The sequence below is a fragment of the Carica papaya genome, chromosome 2, assembly GCF_054855325.1.
Source record: "Carica papaya isolate Zhongbai chromosome 2, ASM5485532v1, whole genome shotgun sequence".
NCBI lineage: Eukaryota > Viridiplantae > Streptophyta > Magnoliopsida > Brassicales > Caricaceae > Carica > Carica papaya.
In genome coordinates this window covers 37,157,212-37,173,099 of record NC_142310.1, presented here as the reverse complement: position 1 = coordinate 37,173,099, position 15,888 = coordinate 37,157,212, and the positions used below count along the sequence as shown (strand labels likewise).

The 15,888-nt window shown below is 35.3% G+C and overlaps 1 protein-coding gene across 1 annotated transcript; it reads left to right on the top strand.

The window, feature by feature from the left end:
* Nucleotides 1-3,475: 3,475 nt before the first annotated feature.
* Nucleotides 3,476-6,902, top strand: PIN4 (Auxin efflux carrier family protein). Its single transcript, XM_088214600.1, has 6 exons — nucleotides 3,476-5,048; nucleotides 5,185-5,464; nucleotides 5,544-5,629; nucleotides 6,029-6,186; nucleotides 6,282-6,358; nucleotides 6,472-6,902. The coding sequence occupies exons 1-6, from the start codon at nucleotides 3,773-3,775 to the stop codon at nucleotides 6,536-6,538; spliced, it is 1,944 nt and encodes a 647-aa protein (XP_088070726.1). The 5' UTR covers nucleotides 3,476-3,772; the 3' UTR covers nucleotides 6,539-6,902.
* Nucleotides 6,903-15,888: the final 8,986 nt, after the last annotated feature.

Here is a 15,888-nt window from a genome sequence, read left to right as displayed (position 1 = left end):
TTTTCGTTTTTATATCAAGTCTTTTTCAAGGAAACAACTTTTACCCAATATATATATATATATATATATATATATATATATATAGAAGACATGATAATAGGGACTGAAACAGGGGATGATCAATGGAACCAACACCAGTGGTATTTACTAAAATTATTTGTAATTTTTGTTTATTTGATGGTATAAAATATTTTTAAAAAATTATTTGTTACAAATAGAAATAGATAGGAGAATAATTGTATCGTTCCAAAACTCGATATGATGCGTAATTTCTGCTCATGTTATTTTCATGCAATGGACCCGCAAAATATACATATGCACAGCTTAAAATTTATCGTACAATCTACCATCTCATGTGATATATATACATTAATTATATATACAGAACATGATGTTACAATTTAAAATTTAATAAAACAAAATAAAAATTTCTCGAATATGCACAAAATATACAAAATAAGAACCTTTTTTTACAGGTTTTAATCATCTGGCAGCAGTTCTGCCTCTTCTTTCTCATATGAAAAATATCATGGTGAAATTTAATAAATTTCACTAACTCAATAAGTATTTTTGTTCTCTCAATACAGATAAGATTTCATGCAAAACACACAGTATGAACAAGTGCAATAGTGATGTTTCAATGCAAAATTCATTTATTATTTTCACAACTTCACATGTTTCTGATCGAATTTTTAAATTCTCTCGAATATCATATACAATCTCTAAATATATATTCAAATACTCTTGAAAGAATATAGATACACTCGAATATCAATCATTATCTCGAAACATAATCACATACACACGAAAGAACACATATACACTCGAAATATCATTTCTAAGATTTTATTGCGTGATACTGTTTATGTCGTTATTGAGGAGAGGCGAAATGGATCATCAGAGCGGCGTAACATAAGCATGATGGGCCCATAACCCACATATCAGAGGTTGAACCGCTCGCACCGAAGATAAAATCGTTTGTTTCTGTGTTTTGGGTGATGGTTTGGACGATGGTGGAATGGGGTCGGTGTCGAGCTGGCTGCGCGAGCTCAGCCAGGTCACCCACCCACGCGGGAATTAAAGAGCTTTCTTCGAAAGTGGGGAAATTGACCCATCTGTAGAAGGGTCTTCCTTGGGAATGGAGACCAGATTCACCCTTTTGGGATTCTGATTCACCGTTCGGGAAGCTTAAAAGTCTTCATCGAGTGCAAAAATTCGATCCGGCGAACGAAAAGTCGAAAGGTCTTTCCCGAATATAGATCCTGACGTTTTCGGGATTTTTCATCAGGTTGTCATTGAAACTTGTAAATCCAATTAAATTAATTTTGTTTAATATTTAAAATTATATTAATTAATTTATATCGTGGGTACAGAAAAATTTAGACATTCAGACGGATCCGAAAAGACGCATAAGAGTGTAAGTATTTCTAATTCTCAACTAGATTCAGATTTTGAAAATTGCATGTATTTTATTAAATTACGGTATTTTGAAATTTGAACAGATACTAACTCGATTTTCGATGAAGAATATAACTTAAACCTATAACTAGCGAACCTAAGTAATTGGAACTCTGCGAGGAGACAAAACCAGAAATCAGACCCAAAAGACTGACAATTAATTGTACTATGATGAGATATGAATAGAAAAATTAAGAGAAATTCCTAATTAAGTAGAAAGTTAAAAAGAAAAATAAAATAAAATAAAATAAAAAAGAAAATAGTTGTGAAACGATCAGTTAAATAAAATTTCAAAGAAACTATAATAAAAGTTAAATGAATAAGAAATCAAAAATGATGAATTGTGAATAATTAGAGTATAGGCCCTGAATGCCCTTTCATTTAGTCTGAATCGAAGAAGAGAGTGTGTGTGTGGTTAAAATTTAACGGGCATAGTGAACCTGCACATAGATAGAGTCTGAAACTTAATCCAAACGTGGATAGACATTTGTGAGTGTGAGTCAACTAGCAAACGTACCTACTATGATCATTGTAAGATTTGTGTGTGTGCTATCCATGCGATAGAGGGATTTATTTTACTTCTCCACAATGACGACATAAACGACATCGCGCGATAAAATCTTAGAAATGACATTTCGAGTGTATATATGATCTTTCGTATGTATGTGATTATATTTCGAGATGATGATTGATATTCGAATATATTTATGTTCTTTCAAGAGTATTTAAATATACATTTGGGGATTGTATATGACGTTCAAGAGAATTTAGAAATTCGATCAGAAATATGTGAAGTGGTGAAAATAATAGATGAATTTTGCATTGAAACATCACTATTGCATTTGCTCATACAGTGTATTTTGCATGAAATCTTATTTGAATTGAGAGAATGAAAATACTTATTGAATTGGTGAATTTCATTAAATTTCACCAAAATATTTTTCAGATGGGAAAGAAGAGTCAGAATCACTGACAGACGAATAGAATCTGTAAAAAAAATTCATATTTTGTGCATATTCGAGAAATTTTCGTTTTATTTTGTTAAATTCTAAATTTTGATTTCATATTCTATATATGTAATTAATGTGTAATATATCGCATAAAATGATAAATTTTGAGATATAAATACATATATTTTGCGAGCTTCTTTACATAAAAATAAAAATAGCATGAAAAGAACTCAGTATTGAATTTTGGGGGCTTACAATAATTGTCTCACTTAATAATATTAACTTTGACTTGTTTATTTATTTATTTATTTATTTTGGGTGAGTGGGTAGATTAGAGAAGAAGAAAGGCTGCAGTTAATTATTTTGTTGGTAATGTAAGAGGTATTTTGGGTTTAATTGTCAGATGACAAAAGTGTTTGTCCTGGGGACATGACATCCACCATCTGTCTTGTGCTGCTGTAATAACAAAAATATTCCTGCCATAATTATATATATGAAATCACCACCCCATACATTTATACATATATATATATATGATACAATAAATAATTAACTTTGTTTGATTTAATAAATAAATAAATGACATAAATTAATCATAACCACTCAAGAAAAAGAAGAAAAAGAAAAACCCATGATTGGAAGAAACATCACATGCTTTGCTTCCAATAATTAAATTCCAATCAAAATTCACACGTAAATTGAGTCAAAGTTTGTTATTGGTCACAACATTTGGGGTTTTGACATGCAAGAAAAAAATAAAAACCTTTGTTTACTAATAACAAGTTAATAAAAAATTTAGACAAATTAATCAAATTTAAGGGGACGAATTAGTAAATTATAGGAAATTAAATCCTTTTTAAAGCATGGTGCTGAATGAATCTACACTGTCATAAATTTGTTATTAAAGGATATATACATACAGGGGGAACAGTTTATATTACAACCAAATAAGATTATTTTATTAGGTTAAGTCAACCATATCAGGCGGTTAATTCTTTAACTGAAATTTCTTACCATTATTTTCTTTCCTTATTCATGGCCGTCCCCTTCTTCTTCCTTCCACCTTTTCATTACTACACTCCCACTCCCTCCCTCCCTCCCGCTCTCTCTATATATTTCCCTATAAAAGTTACATCTCCTGTAAAATTGTACTCTCCTTTCTCTCTTCTCTCTGCTCCTTGTAATAGCACAAGAAACCATTACTGACGCATATATCTCAAACTAACGGTTTCTCTCCCATTTTGCCCCTTTGTTCCGCTCTCTGATGCCACCGTCTGCCTTCCACTAGATCTTCTTACCACTCCCTCTTATTGTCTTGTAATATCTGATCCCACAGCTGATTTCTCTTCTTCTTGCTTCCGAAAATGATCACTTGGAAGGATCTCTACACAGTTTTGACGGCGGTTATTCCGCTCTACGTGGCGATGATCCTCGCCTACGGTTCCGTCCGGTGGTGGAAGATTTTCTCGCCCGACCAGTGCTCTGGGATCAACCGCTTTGTGGCGATATTTGCTGTCCCCCTGCTCTCCTTTCACTTTATCTCCACCAACGACCCTTACGCCATGAACTTCCGGTTTATTGCAGCAGATACGTTGCAGAAGATAATTATGCTGTTTGTGCTCGCTCTATGGACCAATTTAAGCAGGAATGGAAGCCTGGAGTGGATGATAACCATATTCTCTCTCTCCACGCTTCCAAACACGCTGGTCATGGGCATACCTCTCCTTATCGCCATGTATGGCCAGTACTCTGGTTCTCTCATGGTCCAGATCGTCGTCCTCCAGTGTATCATCTGGTACACCCTCCTGCTCTTCCTCTTCGAGTATCGCGGAGCTAAGATCCTTATCATGGAGCAGTTTCCAGAGACCGCCGCCTCCATCGTTTCCGTCCGAGTCGAATCAGACGTTGTCTCTTTGGACGGCCGAGACTTCTTGGAGACCGACGCGGAGATTGGCCAAGACGGAAAGCTCCATGTAACCGTCCGCAAATCTAATGCCTCGAGACGCTCGCTTGGGCCTTGCTCCCTACCAGCATTGACGCCCAGGCCCTCGAACCTCACCGGCGCTGAGATATACAGCTTGAGTTCGTCCAGGAACCCCACTCCAAGAGGCTCCAATTTCAACAATTCGGACTTCTACTCCATGATGGGCGTTCCTGGATTCCCTGGCCGGCATTCCAACTTCGGCCCTGCAGATTTGTACTCGGTGCAGTCTTCGCGAGGACAAACACCTAGGCCATCAAATTTCGAGGAGAATTGCACAGGGATATCTTCTCCAAGATTTGGGTTCTACCCTGCGACGCAGACTGTACCCACGTCGTACCCGGCTCCAAATCCAGAGTTCTCATCCACTGTTACAACCAAGAACAACAAAACCCAGAAGGAAAACAACCACCCGCAACAGCAACAGCAACAAAACCAGAACCAGAACCAGAACCAGAACAACAAAGCGAACCATGACGCCAAGGAGCTCCATATGTTCGTGTGGAGCTCGAGCGCGTCACCGGTTTCCGACGTAGCAGGGCTCCACGTTTTCGGCGGGAATGATTTCGAGGGGACAGAGCAATCTAGACGGTCCGATCAAGGAGCAAAAGAGATCAGGATGATCGTATCTGATCATGCCCAGAATGGTGAAAGCAAAGGTTGTATTCCAGTCCAATCATTTTCAAATGACGATGAAGATTTAATTATTCGCTAATTAGTTTTTAACGGTATAATTCTTTTTTTTTTAAAAAAATTTAATCTAAAATTAAAAAAAGCTGGCGGGAGCTATTGCAGGGAGCGGTGAGTTCGTCGAGGAGTTTAGCTTTGCCGGGAAAGAAGGAGAAGAAGAGAGAGAGAAGGAAGGAGCAGGTGGACTTAACAAGCTGGGGTCAAGCTCTACGGCTGAGTTGCATCCGAAAGGCAGGGGAGGGGCAGATACCGGCGGCGGAAAACAATTGCCTCCGGCTAGCGTTATGACCCGCCTGATCCTGATCATGGTCTGGCGCAAACTCATCAGGAACCCCAACACATACTCCAGTCTCATTGGGCTTACTTGGTCTCTGATTTCTTTCAGGTAATTAATTAGTTTGAATCTGATTAAGGGCGTTTAAGAAAGAAAAAGACAGTGTTAATAGTATTATTTTTTGACACAGGTGGCATGTGAGTATGCCAAAAATAGTACAGCAGTCGATCTCAATTTTATCAGATGCTGGGCTTGGAATGGCAATGTTCAGTCTAGGTGCGTGAAAAATGCATTGCACACTGCTTGTTTATGTGTTTTATTTTATACAAGAGGTGTATTAGCTAGTAATAGAAGTCATGAAAATCCGGGTCAACCCCCTTTTAAAAGTCACAAGGAATTGGAGGTGGGCTATCATCTTTCGGAGTTATAAAGGAGATGAGGAGTGATTCACCACCCGACAGGTGGGACCGCCTGACGACGTCGTTTGCGGTCCAGAGTCGGTGGATAGATGCTGTAATGGTCCATTTTTGGTGAAGGTAGTTGGAACTTGGGGTTGAAAAAGATTAGCCTTTTAGGTGTTTTTCCAAGTGTCAATAGTGTAAAAAAAAAAAAACAAACTTACTTTTATCACCTACTGACTCTGGTTCTTATGTATTAATTATATTGAAAATTAAGGTTTGTTCATGGCCCTGCAACCCAAGATTATCGCCTGCGGCAACTCTGTGGCTGCATTTGCCATGGCTGTCAGGTTCCTCACCGGCCCAGCAGTCATGGCTGCGGCTTCAATTGCTGTTGGTTTGCGCGGCACTCTCCTCCGGGTTGCCATTGTTCAGGTAACCTTTTTCTATTAACTGGAGCAATTTTTGTGCGTCAGTTTTGTTGCTTGATAGAAAGTAATTTACTTTTTTTTTATTTTAATCTAATATAGGCTGCACTGCCACAAGGAATTGTGCCATTTGTGTTTGCCAAGGAGTACAATGTTCATCCAGCTATTCTTAGCACTGCGTGAGTAGGAGCTATAATTTATCAATTAAATAATTATTTTCCTTTAAAAAAAAAAAAAAGATAAAGACTTTTTTGCAATATGGGTTAGTAATTATGGTGGCATATATATGCAGGGTGATATTTGGAATGTTGATAGCCCTTCCAATTACTCTGGTGTACTACATTGTTCTCGGGTTGTGAAATTCTCAAGAGGTAGTTGGTTCGTAGCCATAGCACCAAGAAAATGAAGGGAATTGAGGAAATCAGAGAAGCAATTGAGTAATGCAGTAGCCGAGCTTATATAGGCCTGTTAATACGGTGGGGGGGGGGGAATTTTCTGGGGAAACAAACAGGAGCTTATTAGTTTGTAGAAGAAGCTTTGGAAGAAAATTGAAGACAGTATTCCGTGATTTAGTGCAGAAAAACTTAGCCCCCATGATGTATATGAGGGAGGAATGATGCCCAAGAAAGAGCCAATTTTTTTTTTTAGAATTTAAATTTAAATATAAATATTCTAGAGTTTTGAAGAAGGAAGAGCAACAAAAGGAGACATTAGAGAGCAAAAGAGGGAAACGAATGGATTGCAAAATTTGATGTTGTATGTATGTATGTATGTAATCATCTTCAGTTCGTGTCGTGCCCCAGAATTATGTAAAGTTTGATTAAAAAATTCATCTCTGCTTTTTACAAAACGACGAGGAAACTCCATTATTAATGAATTTAATTCTAGAAAAATAGTTTGTATTAATTTATTTATTTGGAATTTCTAATCTCTCTCCACTGATAAATCATTTGAAAAGAGAAAGATTTTATTCTTTTCAAAAAATACATCATTCAACCAGCATATAAAGAGAATTTATAAAACAATAATAGAAAAACTAATTAGGAGAGACTAATTAGCTCTAAACTAAATAAAAAAAGATTTACAATAATTGTACAATATCTAATATAAGAAAGAAAGAAAGATGTAAGGAGAGAGAGATTTGAGGAGAGAAAATCTCAACACTCCCCCTCAAGTTGGTGCATAGATATATCATACATGCTCAACTTGTCTAGATATTTTGAGAATACTTTAGTTGAGACCGCTTTAGTCAGAATATCGGCCAATTGATCTTCAGATCGAATCTTCGACAATTCCAAAGTTTTATCTTCTAACTTCTCCTTGATGAAAAATCTATCAACCTCAACATGTTTTGTTCGGTCATGTTGGACTGAATTGTGGGCAATGTCACATGCAGCTCTATTGTCACAGTACAATTAATTGGTCGCTGAGTCGAATAACCCAACTCTTGTAGAAGGAGCGTCAGCCACAAAGCTTCACAAAGTCCAAATGCTATACCCTTATATTCAGCTTCTGCACTTGAGCGAGCAACAATGTTTTGTTTTTTACTCCTCCAAGTAACTAGATTACCTCCTACAAATGTGAAGTAACCTGAAGTCGATCTCCTATCATCTATTGCTCCTGTCCAACCAACATCTGTATATACCACAATATCTTGATAGTTCGCAGTTTTGGTGAACAATGTTCCTTTTCTAGGAGCAGATTTTATATATCTCAAAATACGCATGACAGCATTCATATGTTATTCACTAGGATTGTGCATATATTGACTTACAACACTCAATGCATAGGCAAGATCTGGTCTTGTGTGTGCTAAGTACATCAACCGTCTTACAAGTCTTTGATATTTTCCTTTGTCAGTTGGCATTTGATCTGTTTCAATACATAACTTCAAGCCTTCTTCTACTGGAGAATTAGTTGGTTGACATGCTGACATACCAGTTTCTTGTAATAAATCTAATGTATATTTTCTCTTAGATAAGAAAATACCATTTTTAGATTTAGAGACTTTAATTCCAAGAAAATATTTCAAGGATCCAAGATTTTTCATTTCAAATTCTTTTGACAAGTATTCCTGTAGTGCCTTTCTTTCTTCTGCATCATTTCCTGTGACTACCATGTCATCTACATATACAATAAGGGCAGTGATCTTACCCTGTCGTTTCTTCAAAAACAAAGTATGGTCCGAGTTGCATTGGTGGTATCCAAATGCTTTCATAGACTTTGTGAATCTTCCAAACCATGCTCTTGGAGATTGTTTCAGCCCATATAATGATTTCTTCAATTTGCACACCTTTTTGCTATGTCTTTCTGGTATCATACATCCTAGGAAAAGTTCTATATAAACTTCTTCAGATAATTCTCCATGTAGAAAGGCATTTTTGACATCAAATTGTTGTTGTGGTCAATCCAAGTTTGCAACTAGAGACAACAATACTCGTACAATGTTGGTTTTAGCTATCGGTGCAAAAGTTTCTGTATAATCATTACCATACGCTTGTGTATATCCCTTTACCACTAATCTTGCTTTAAATCGTTCAACAGTGCCATCTGCTTTATATTTCACAGCATAAATCCATCTACAATCCACTGGTTTCTTTCCTTTTGGGCAATCAACCAAATCCTAAGTTTTATTCTTTTGCAAAAAACTCATTTCCTCATTCATAGCGTCTTTCCATCTTGGATCAGCTAATGCTTCTTGCACACATTAGAAATATATACAACAGATAATTGATTCACAAATGACTGATTTGATTCAGATAGATTTTGGTTAGACATAAAATGACTCATAGGATATTTAACTTTGCTAGAGAGTTCAGGTTCATATGTGGGTGTAGGAATACCTCTATTGATACGATTTGGTAGTTGTTTTCTGGGTAACTCAGCTTCAGGAATAGGAACATCATCGGTAGGTGATTGGTGTGGTGTATCAGCGGGAACTTCAATCTCTTCAATTGGAGAACCTGTATTATGTGATTCAACAACTTTCAAGTCTAAAGCAACATCACTGCTATAATTAGGATAATCAAGATTCTAAACTTCTTTTTGATATTCCCCCTTGAAGTTCAGAATCTGCTGAAAAATACATTGAATCTTCATAAAAAACAACATCCATTGTTACAAACATACGTTGTGTTGGAGGATGATAACACGTGTAACCTTTCTGATGCATGGCATAGCCGAGGAAAACACAACGTAAAGCTCGTGGGTCTAATTTATTTCGCTGATGTTTGTGAAGATGGATAAATACAACACACCCAAAAACATGATGAAGTAGATCAGGAATTGTTAGAATAACCACAACATCAGTAAGCATTTTAAATAGTATGTGGAAGTTAATGGAGCTTGAAGGATTTCGATTAATTGAGTGAACTGCAAACATGAGCGCTTCTCCCCAATAGGGCAATGACATATGCGCTTCAATTAAAACAGCTCGAACAACTTCTAGTAAATAACAATTTTTTCGCTCTGAAACTCCGTTTTGTTGAGGGGTATTAGCACAAGTTGTTTGGTTAATAATTCCTTGCACTTCTAAAAATTGTTGAATTTCATAACTTTGATACTCCCCTCCATTATCACTTCGCAGAACCTGAATATGTCCATTATACTGAGTTTTGACTATTTTATGAAATTTCTGAAATAACAAGTTTACTTCACTTTTAGACTTCATTAACCACAACCAAGTCATCCGAGTACAGTCATCAATAAAAGTAACAAACCAACGTGAACCTCCTAAGGTTGGAATTTTGGATAGATCCCATACATCAGAGTAAACAACCATAAACGAGAAAGGACTTTCATTTAATCTTAATGGAAATGAATTTTGATGACTTTTTGCAAGTGCACATACATCACAACAGAATTTAGAAAGATCAACATGTTCAAACAAACTAGGGCATAATCTTTTAAGGTGCCCAACAGATGGATACCCCAACCTTCGATGCCAGAGCCAAATTTTAGATTCATTTTTCTTCTCTTTACTGCCTTCTACTGCCAAAACTTCATGCAACTTGTTAGAGCTTTTCGATGTCAAGTCCAAGTAGTACAATTTTTCTCGCCTAACACCACAACCAATCATTTACTTTGTTTGGATGTCCTTAAGCACACAAGAGTCAGGCCAAAAAATGACAATACAAGATAATGCTTTGGTTATTTGAGAAACAGATAAGAGGTTATAATCCAAAGATGGAACAATCAACACAGACTCAAGGTTTAAAGTGTTAGTGAGTGATAAAGAACCTTCCCCAATAACTGAGGATTCATTACCATCAACAGTAAAAATATTTTTTTGTGTGAAAAGGTTCTAAGATTTGTAATCTGTCTTGAATCAAACATCACATGATCCGAAGCACCAGAATCAATTATCCACGCATTATTAAAAACAGCTGCAAAAACATTTAAAGCCTTACCATGAGTGTCAGTAGTTGTAATCAACACCGAACCTGCTTCAGTAGTATCATCATTAGTTTCAGCAACAGTAGTAATTGATTTCTTGGGGTTCTTTATCTGAGATGCTCTACTATGATCCCACCATTCTAGGTATCCCACAAGTTCATAGCAACGCTCCTTTGTATGTCCAGTCTGATCGCAATGCGTATATTTGTATTTAGATTTTTCAGTACCTTTGGTGGTCTTGGGTTGACGTTGAGTCATCATTACTTCAACGTCAATGTTTCCAATCTCGATGTTCAATGTCACACGACGTACTGCTTCTCGTCGAATTAATGAATAACAGTCTTTTAAACCTGGAACTGGCTCTTTGCACAAAATTTTCCCACGAACTTGTTCAAAATCGTTGTCCAAGCCAACGAGAAATATATGCACTCATAATCATTTAATGGATTTTTGATATGTTATTACATCATCAGGATCTTTCATGACCACTTTATCTCAGTGGTCCAATTCTCAAAAAATCTCAACTAGTTCTCTATAGTATGCAGAGAGAGATTTTCCATTTTGTTTGGATGTGAAAGCCTTTTGGTTCAAGGAAAATACTTGTAATTCATCATTTCCATCATAAAAAGCTTTTGATAATGCAATCAGTATCTCACGAGCAGTAGGTAGACGTAAATATCTTTTCATGATTTCAGGCTTCACGGACATCAATAACCATCATTTCACTTTTTGGTTTTCAGCGTACCATTTTTCATATCCATCGTCAAACTCGGCTGATTGTTTCATCTTGCCACGAATGTAAGAGAGTTTTTCTCTTTCAGCAATATGCATCTCCATTAGCTGAGACCAAACATCATAGTTCAATTCGTCAAGAATTATTCCTGCATTGAAATCACCTTCAGATTGCACAATTACAGGAATTGATTTATTTCCAGATGATGCAACACCTTTCTCATTCTCTTTTTTTTTTTTTTTTTGTTTCCGAATTTAAAGGGTTTGGCTCTGATACCAACTTGAAAATAGAAAGGTTTTGTTTATTTCAAAAAATATATCATTCAACCAGCATACAAAGAGAATTTATAATACAATAATAAAGAGACTAATTAGCTATAAACTAAATAAGAAAAGATTTACAATAACTGTACAATCTCTAATATAAGAAAAAAAGAAAGATGGAAGGAGAGAGAGATTTGAGAAGAGAAAATCTCAAAAAAAATCTTGTCTGAATTATTATTTTTTTGAAACGGAAAGGGGTTTGTCGTTTTGAGGCAAGGAAATAGAGTGAGATGAGATACTCTTTTTAATTATTTAAATCCTTAGCCTTGTGATTACAGGTTTTATAAGAATCCTTCAAAGTAATGCACAGCACAAGAACCACCCTCAAACCCCAAGAATACTATTCAATGAGTTATGGATACGTTTAATTTGTTTATTTGTAATTGTAATTCAATTAATGATATCAACAGTTGCCAACATTCTCACCAAGAAAAACCCAACTGGTTTTGTAAGTAATTGGAAGCAATTGCAGAACCCAAGATGTCAATGTAGTGTTGGAAGGGAACACACGCACTACACACTACAATTAAGGCCTAAGTTTACTTGTCTTTCATATATTCAAATATATATATATATATATATATATGTATGCGCGCAAAGATGCAGGTTTTCTATGAAAGAATATATTTTTTTGGAGTTAATTTTGAGAAAGTAATGAAGTAAATATGGTGAGACCAACATGTCCCCTTAGATAACGATGGGGGTTGTGCGATGAAACGGGGTCTGGCCGTAGACGGTACGGCCCTCACATGGCTTTGTTAGGAGATTGCAACAAACACCCTCTCACTCTCACTCTCACTCTCACTCTCACCTCATTATTTCTTAAATTTAATATTAATTTATTTCATTTATTTTATATGCTTAATCATAATTTTCCCCAATTATTTACAAAATTACAATAAATTATTTTCAACTGACAATAATCACTCCCTTAATATCATATATATATATATATATATATATATTGTCATCAGGATTTTGAGTTTTGGACAAAATCAACAATGACTCAATATTGTACTTGTCTTAAAGGCAATTTTATCAGCCCATATTTACATGCCTTTGCATAATAAGCCCACTCAGTGATATACGTGCATGCCGGCCCGTCAACTTTCCAAATTACTACCATTCAAGTCGTTGACGTGGAGGTATCCTTTCTTCCAATTTACACTAAACCATTTCCATCCCAATGAACACACACACACACACATATATATATTGGAGGCATACATTCACATATAGATACACAGATCAAGAAAGTTTTGCATACACATGTGCAAGATATGGAGAAAACATATATGTTAGGCAATTTTCCCCCATATATATATATGTGTACATGATGAATATATGTATGATGTTGAAGAAATTAAAGAGAGAGAAATATTTTATTTTGGTAAGCTTTAAATGTTGGTGTCTCCATCCGCTTGTTTTTGTTGATATCTAATTGGATATCAACTCAAAACTCAAAAGCATGACTTTATATATATATATATATATGTGTGTGTGTATAAACTCCAGATATGCCTCTTTTGGACTCTCTAATTTCTGTCGTGGCCCTTTATTTCACACCATCTATTATTAACACATACGGTCCCTCTCACTCTCTATTCTCTCTCTCGTCCCATCACAATTTTCCTTTTTATATTTCCATTTCTTTTCGTATATATACTATATAAATATATATACACCACGTATGTATACCAATATTCAAAGATAAAGACGTTTATAAATTCTCAGAACTAATATAAATACCCGTAAACAAGATGTAACACATCATTGGTAGAATTTCAAAGAATAAAAATAATGCAACTTATTATTTTATAGTTATGGATATATCTAGGTATTTATTGATGGGAGAAGCTTGGCGCTAAAATCTAATTGTGGTAGGGTTAATCTGAGCGGTCGTGGCTCTCTTTACATTAATGAAATTGAATGATCCGAAAAGGTAGTGACAACAAAGACCGCTTGATCATTATCGGACGGACCATATGGCACATGCGGATCCATAAATATAATACGACAAGGCATATGTATTCATGCATGGATGTACGCATGCAATCAGATCCGACTCGGCATCGTATTATGTATGACATGGACAGCTTGGCTATTTTAAGTTGATCACCATACGTGGAAAATGCAGAGGTGGGGGTCCATGTTCATATGGATGCCCATAACGCCATCATGTGGTGGCGCTGGCATTGAATTTGCTGGGTCTATTATTGCAGGTGAGGGACGTTATGTTATATGAGGTTTATATTACCCATGGATATAAAATCATGTTTGGTATTTTCAAAAATTATATGTATATGGAAATATTTAACTACGGACTGAAACATCAGAGAAAATATTCATACTTTATAATTAGTGGAACAAAAAACTATATAACATATATATGATCAGTTTTTAGATATGCAGAGATAATTCTGCGGCTGATAATATTGGAGGATGCAGCAAAGTCTCTGTCGTCGTGTGTCCCTACAGTTGGAAGTTTGAATATGGGAAAGTGGAAAATTTAGTGGAACAATAGAATCTGATCATATATATCAATCATTATTATTCATATATATATATATATATATATGCAAGGAAATTGATTCAAATTCTCAGTACCTTACTGGTACAAAACCTTATTGAGCGGCACACTCGATTTGTCAATCTCATGTAGTGAATATCGCATCGGGTCACCCTTCATAATTATGTACAAATTTATACATACATATATATATATACACCATAACGGTTTAACAGGTACTTCACCGTGTCTTCATTTATCAAAATGGGTGATGATTTATAACAAGTAGGTGGTGCTGCTATATCTATATAAATGAGACAGATACATATAAGTAGATGCATATATATATATATATGTATATTAATACCTTTCTTGAAGTATATATGTGTACGTTAGTGTTATAAATTACATAACTGGACTTAATTCTTTTTACAATGTATTACAATTAGAGAGGTCAAGAGGCTAATAAAATGACTACAGAGGTCAAGAGATGAATCATTTGATTATCCTGTGTGTGAGTGTGTGTGTGTATATATGTATATATATCAAATATATGTATATATGACCATATGTATTATCTCAATCAATTATTTGGTTGAAGAGAGAAAAGAGAAATTGAAAAGGTAATAAAGCAAGAAAGACTGCAATGTGGGAAGGCAAAGTTGAAAACTAGTGTTATAAGAGTGTTACAACTTGTTAATGGACCACAGCGATGCATATATCACATCATAATATATATCATGAAAGATTTGTAAATTATGTGTGTCAAAATGATGAATGGATGGACCACACAGACATAAATATATATATTTATATATATATATATATATGTTGATTGTTTTAGTAAAACTAGTTAATTTTTTATCATCTTAATTTACTGCAGTAAAAGAATATATGCCCACCTACTTAATTCCCATTAAGCATTATTAAGAAGTAATTAGGTACCAAAACATGTATTTCTATCAACATATACGAGAGTTTATGTTGGAATCTCATGGGTAATAGAAAATGAGGAAGAGGTGTAAAATGATGGACACTGGGAATTAAGTAGGTGGGCATGGAAATCAGCAGGCGACGAAGAAGAAAAAGAAGAACATATGGTGGTGTGGTTGTGTGCGTGGCTTCATTCACCCTTAAGTTCAATAATACTCTTCAAATTAAGAGTAACCTAATAAATAAATAAAAAATTAAAAAAAAAAAAAGCGAATATAAATATAATACAAAATTAAAGTGATGATGATTAACACGGTTGACCATATGTAATGGAGGTAAAAGTTTGGAGAAATACCCAACTCACGTACTGGATAAGGTGTATATTTATATTTGGGCACAAGTGGAGGTTGGAGCAAAAGCAATGAAGGAGAAGGCGTGGGAGAGAAGATTGATGGAGAAAGGCGAGACAAGTGTAGGGTGAACGAGGAACATGAGGGAGAGAGATGGAGCATCAACATTACTGGGCTAAAACTTCTGAATGTTTAGGCCCTTAATATCCCCAGCCTACTACCTCCATACAAACTCTGGATCTTCCCAATAGCCCGATAATGGTGTATGTTCCTATCAATGCTTATAAAAAGTATGGGCTTTCCTTTACCATCCCATATCTTTTATTTCTTTTCGGGGACTTCATATTTTTTAGTTCAAATTGTAACAAGAAAGAATATTATAGATGATTTGATAATTTAGTTTAAATGGTAAATTCATTACAAAGAATGACATAAACTGAATCATGTTACTGTACTTGTTAATTCT

Excerpts from the sequence above, each read along its gene's own strand:
- PIN4 (XM_088214600.1), top strand. The coding sequence starts at position 3,773 with ATGATCACTTGGAAGGATCTCTACACAGTTTTGACGGCGGTTATTCCG. Across the intron at positions 5,465-5,543 it reads TGGTCTCTGATTTCTTTCAG|GTGGCATGTGAGTATGCCAA; the intron begins GTAATTAATTAG and ends TTTTTGACACAG. Across the intron at positions 5,630-6,028 it reads AATGGCAATGTTCAGTCTAG|GTTTGTTCATGGCCCTGCAA; the intron begins GTGCGTGAAAAA and ends TTGAAAATTAAG.